At 41.1% G+C, this 6,045-nt stretch overlaps 1 protein-coding gene across 1 annotated transcript in view; it reads right to left on the minus strand.

The window, feature by feature from the left end:
- LOC138951199 (uncharacterized) overlaps positions 1-5,641 on the minus strand; it is a 155,182-nt gene extending 149,541 nt beyond the window's left edge. Inside the window, exons 1-2 of the mRNA XM_070322852.1 lie at positions 5,541-5,641; positions 3,272-3,528 (exon numbers count right to left, since the gene is read on the minus strand). Coding sequence (XP_070178953.1) covers positions 3,272-3,528; positions 5,541-5,616 — 333 coding nt within the window. The 5' untranslated portion in view covers positions 5,617-5,641. The remainder of the gene's footprint in view (positions 1-3,271; positions 3,529-5,540) is intronic.
- Between the last annotated feature and the right edge of the window lie 404 nt (positions 5,642-6,045).

The raw sequence follows: 6,045 nt of genomic DNA on the forward strand, positions 1-6,045 counted from the left end.
TGTGTGTCTGTGCGTGTGTGTGTGTGTAGAGCGATTCAGAGTAAACTACTGAACCGATCTTTATGACATTTTACATGAGAATAGTCTCCTGTCCGCCCAGCGACCTTCCCCTTGACCCTGCTTGTGACCTCGATGTTTTTTGCCCCCGCAAGGGGTACGGTACTCTCTAAGCACCCAAAACCTCAAAGAGAGATAACTGGCGGAAACCTTCCTATTGTAGTCTCCTGTATGACGGCTTACTAGTGCCAAAACCTCATAATTGTAATTATCAAGGGAAAATTAGTAATTTTCTCTTGATAGTTACCATTTTCACGTATTAATTACAAATTTTCCCCGGAAAATTACTAATTTTTCCGGAAAAATTACTAACTTTCACCTGTTAATTACTAATTTTTAGTTTTGGCTCACTTCCTGACGGATTGCTAGTGCCGAAACTAAACATTAGTAATTTTCCCGTGCAAAATTAGTAACTAACAGATAAAAACAGTAACTAACAGCGTTAATTAGTAATTATCACGTGATAATGGGTAACACCAGGTTTTGGCACTAGTAAGTCGTCATACTCCTGTCCGCCCAAGCCGACCTTCCCCTTGACCCTGCTTGTGACCTCGATGTTGTTTGCCCCCGCAAGGGGCACGCACCCAAAACCTCAGAGAGATAACTGGCGGAAACCTTCCTATTCCTGGGTATGATATCCCCAGACTTATTTTTTTTTCTTTTTTTTGATAAATGTCTTTTATGACGTCATATCCGGCTTTTTGTAAAAGTTGAGGCGGCACTGTCACACCCTCAATTTTCAATCAAATTGATTAAAATTTTGGCCAAGCAATCTTCGACGAAGGCCGGACTTCGGTATTGCATTTAAGCGTGGAGGCGTACACATTAATGAATGATTAATTTGGTCATTAAAAATCTGAAAATTGTAATTAAAATTAATTTTTTATAAAACGATCCAAAATTACTTTTATTTTATTCGTCATCATGTTCTGATTCCAAAAACATATAAATATGTTATATTCGGATTAAAAACAAGCTCTGAAAATTAAAAATATAAAAATTATGATTAAAATCAAATTTTCGAAATCGTTTTAAAAACTATTTCATCTTATTCCTCGTCTATTCCTGATTCCAAAAACATATAGATATGACATGTTTGGATTAAAAACACGCTCAGAAAGTTAAAACGAACAGAGGTACAGTAGAGCGTGCTATGAAGCACAGCGCAACCGCTACCGCGCCAAACAGGCTCGTCACTTTCACTGCCTTTTGCACTAGCGGCGGACTACGTTCAGTTTCATTCTGTGAGTTCCACAGCTTGACCAAATGTAGTAATTTCGCCTAACGCGACTTGTTTTTCTCTGATGTTTATTGGTTGGCATCTTAAAAAAGGGAGGAAACGAATGCTCTGATCATGTTCACTCAGCAAGAGAGAACTCTGCTGCTTAACGGTAACTTGGGCTCAGGCTTACTAAAGCTAAAGTTACTTTATCGCTGATGTAAACATGCCCGTTAAAGGTAAACTCGCAACCGGTAGCTAAATAGCAACAAGCTGGTGTTCGTACCACACAGTGCTTCTGGCAGTCCCTGGGAGACAAACTCGTCGTCGGAGCACGAGACGACCACGCTGCGTTCCGCACTGCTGAACTCCACGCTGAAGACTCCGTCCTTCCTTAACACAGCGGCTGCCTGTTCGTAGCCTGCAAAGTCCACCACACTCACAGAGCCGTTCTTTACTTGCCAGGGGTTGTTTCCCTTTCCCTTGCTGAACTGGATTGCAGATAGAGAGTGAGTGAAATATTAATTAAGTATTTAGGTATTGTTCATTATGTTGCCGATGAGAAGTCACGCCGACCTGCGTGTGCGTCTCGCGAAGCTTGCACAAAGTTTGTCGAACATTTCAAAGTACATGTATAAACTTTCGTTCAAAGGAGGGACGCGGATTTTCTGTAATCATGCAAGTACAAGTTAATCACTATACATTTTGTGTCATGAACAAAACAACAACAACAACAACAACAACAACAACAACAACAACAACAACAGCAGCAGCAACAACAACAACAACAACAACAACGACAACAACAACAACAACAACAACATCAGCAACAACAACAACAACAACAGCAGCAGCAGCAACAACAGCAACAACAACAACAACAACAACAACAACAACATCAGCAACAACAACAACAACAACAACAGCAGCAGCAGCAACAACACAAACATGACAGGCAATACCAGAACAAAGACAATCAGGTAAGAAGTCACAGCAGAGCAGAGGGAGTTAAAATAAACGACAGCAGACGCATTTCACCCATTTCAAAAGTCGCTCACACTTATAGCACTAAAGTGTTAACTCCTGCAAACACACACCAAGAAGGAATTGTTTCTTTCAATTCATTAAGATACATTTCTATGCATGCCTACTCAATCATCGGTTTAATGTGTTCCACAATATTGCTGATCAAACAGGTGTTGTTTAAGGTACTATTACTAGTGCATAGTGCTTTTAGTTATGCGCTATAGAAATCTCATGTGAATGGATTGCAGCAGTCAGTTGACATGTTTCGCATATTGTAGGGTTACCATGCTGCATTGGTAAAGTGGCTTGTATAACCTGACTATTCTGTTCCAAAACACTGTTTATATTTGTGTAGGTTGTAGCAATCATAACTAATCGCATTTTGCCATTTGTTTCAGAAAGGAGGTTAACCTACAACAAGATCGACGCTGTGAAGCCACATGGAGACTTCCGATTTTAGATCCACTCGGCATGGTGACAAGTGTTGATAAAAAGTATCGGACAGCAGTGGAAAAAGTGGCCACGTGTGTGTGTGTGTGTGTTTGTGTGTGTGTGTGTGTGTGTGTGTGAGTGTGTGTGTGTGTGTGTGTGTGTGTGTGTGTGTGTGTATGTGTGTGTGTGTGTGTGTGTGTGTGTGTGTGTGTGTGTGTGTGTGTGTGTGTGTGTGTGACGGAGTAAGTGAGTGTGTGTTACTGTTTGTTGATTTCTTACGGGAGACTTGAAGGCTTCGCCTCTTGTTGTTACATTGTTGTACATAATGAGTTTGACTTATATTTGCCCTCAGTAACCAACTATTTAGTGCATTTAATTTCCATATTTATTTACGCAATTACAACATATAACTATATTGTTCAGCTCAGCAGACAGCTATATTTGTGCACATCTACTTTATGAGCATATCAAAGCGAGAGAAAGGAAAGGTTTGGACAACGTGCAGTGATCGGAAGTGTGTCTATCGTCACTCCAAACCTTGTCCAGACGTTTCACTGAGGTGCGTATCTTCACGAATTCACCGGTCCTGGTGTTGACGACCTTGACCCACACGGTGTCCGGGGAGAAACGGTGACTGTAATCTCTGTCCACAGCACTGCCCGGGGTCACCTTGACCCGGTAGACCCCGCACGTAAAGTCCGCGAGTTGATACTTACAGGGAAGTTTCACCTCAGCCTTCTCTCCGTTGAACATCGTCAGCGTTCCGTAACGCGCGATGGAGCATTCTTTCACGTCTAAAAGAAATAATCGAAATGGGAAATACAGAGGCATTTCAAGTAGCATTGCAATTATACTGGTCGTCCACTTCTGAAGTTATTTTAAGAATGCTAACTGTTAGCAAATGATAACAGACTTCTGTTTTTACCAACAGAAATTTCGCACCGACCCTGCGAATTAGACGGAACAACCGAACCGGGAACTGGATCGCGCCCATCTGGTTCTACCTGTCAGTCATATTATTCTTGTGACCTGGGTCAATCAATCACCCGCCCGACGTGATGAATACTAAAATATAAAATGCGTTCACACAAACATTTCCCAATATGCATTTCAGTTGCTTCGATCTGTCATGTCCAACGGAGAGACAGATTTAGAGTCGACGCCAGACAGAAAGAACAATTGAGTGACGAAATTTCATTTGATTCTTCAGAACTTAGACTATGACATTTTCAAGTGAGCGGATCGGCATTGCACACTCAACGGATGGGTGGTGCCTTGCCGTTCTGTAAAGCACTCACTGACAAAACTGGCTTTTCTGTATCTTTTAGATAGAGTGTACTATCTGACAGCATTTCAAGTGTAATTCTTGGAATAAATCACGCTGATTTTGTTAATTCTATGTTTTACTTTGTCTTGTTTGCTTTTAGCGTGATGAACAAGACGGGTCCCTGAATGAACGTTAGGCCTATAACATTTAACGGGTCACCTAGAATCAGTCCTGGTTGGTCAACAAGCCATATGGTGTACTGACATGGTAATAATACGATTTATGTTCTAGACAGGGCCAAATTCTCTTACGAGGTATTATTCAAACAAAATGATGATATTGCTTTCATGCATGTTTCATGTCAATAATCTCAAAAAGTAACATACAATTCAAAAGGCCAAACCTTTATGCTTGAACAGATGGCGTCGTTAGATTGTGACGTCATAACTATAGGAGGTTTCAAACTCATGCGTTACTTGTGGGTGTACTTGAAAATGGGGTCTTTTTACAAGCACCGTAAACAATCTTAAAGTCGTTAAGGACTGTTGCTGAGCAACCGAACAATGGAAATTGCTAAATCAAGGCTACTCTTTATTCTATGATCTGACAAGAAGAAGACTCACACTGAATGCTTCAAACGCGAAATCTGTAGCAGCTGTATCAAATGTAAGAAATATACGAACATATACATACGCTCATTGTTCAAGTGTACAATTCTAACTTGCACATGGAACAGATAAGATAATTCTACAAAATTAACTTCAGCTTCAAAAGCTCTAGCTGCAAAATGGATGACGCATAAGCTGACAGGAGAACAGAAGAAAGAACAGGTAGATGTTGCTCGCGATCTGCTTAACCGTTTTGAACCAACAGTAATAGATTTGATTTGATTTGATTGCTGTTGCTTTTTGGCTTCAGCGGTTCATGTAGGCAAAATCAGGACCCCACAAGTTTAACATTACACATAATTATTTGAATTAAACCAATTTCAATAGACACAGTCACAGTAATAGATCCAACATGTAATATGGGATGGATGTATAGTCAATGAATATGAGACATTTACTTCATTGGTTCCCTTCTACCATCTGCACAAAGCACCCAGGCTGTTCAGTGTCGGTATGTGACCAAGTGGAACAATTATCCCAGCCCATTTGAACGCCTGGCCAGATCTTACACGGTGTGCCGAACTGTTTAGACGGGAATAACACTGCCTGGTCAGATCACACACACACACACACACACACACACACACACACACACACACACACACACACACACACACACACATACACAGACACACACACACACACACACACATACACACACACACATACACACACACACACACACACACACACACATACACACACACACACACACACACATACACACACACACACACACACACACACATACACACACACACACACACACACACACACACACACACACACACACACACACACACACACACACACACACACACACACACATTACAATGATTAAATGTGTATTAAGAGAACCTAACCACAGTACCTGCCAGTGTGAATTCAAAGTTGACGACACAGACACACGCCAACACAGCTAGCAGCCAGGCTGATGACAACACCATCTTTATTGTTTGCAGCAAATCACATCTGAAATTATATTTTAGTTCATCAGCAATACAAACAATTGAATAAAACTAAGCAGCAACCAGCCCGACTCCCCGATAGCTCATGGGTTTATAGCGACTTAAATGTTCCGAACGCTCAGATGTAAGAAATATACATCTATGGAGTAGACAACATTAACATACCGAAACAGTTCGTCTGCAAGGTAATACGAACGGAAAAAACTTTCCTCAGCAATACCAACACATTGAAGGAGCACAAACGTATCTCTATCTGCTTTTACCGCCACAACAGTATCTCTATCTGCTTTTACCGCCACAACATTATCTCTATCTGCTTTTACCGCCACAACATTATCTCTATCTGCTTTTACCGCCACAACAGTATCTCTATCTGCTTTTACCGCCACAACATTATCTCTATCTGCT

Source organism: Littorina saxatilis, linkage group LG16, assembly GCF_037325665.1.
Source record: "Littorina saxatilis isolate snail1 linkage group LG16, US_GU_Lsax_2.0, whole genome shotgun sequence".
NCBI lineage: Eukaryota > Metazoa > Mollusca > Gastropoda > Littorinimorpha > Littorinidae > Littorina > Littorina saxatilis.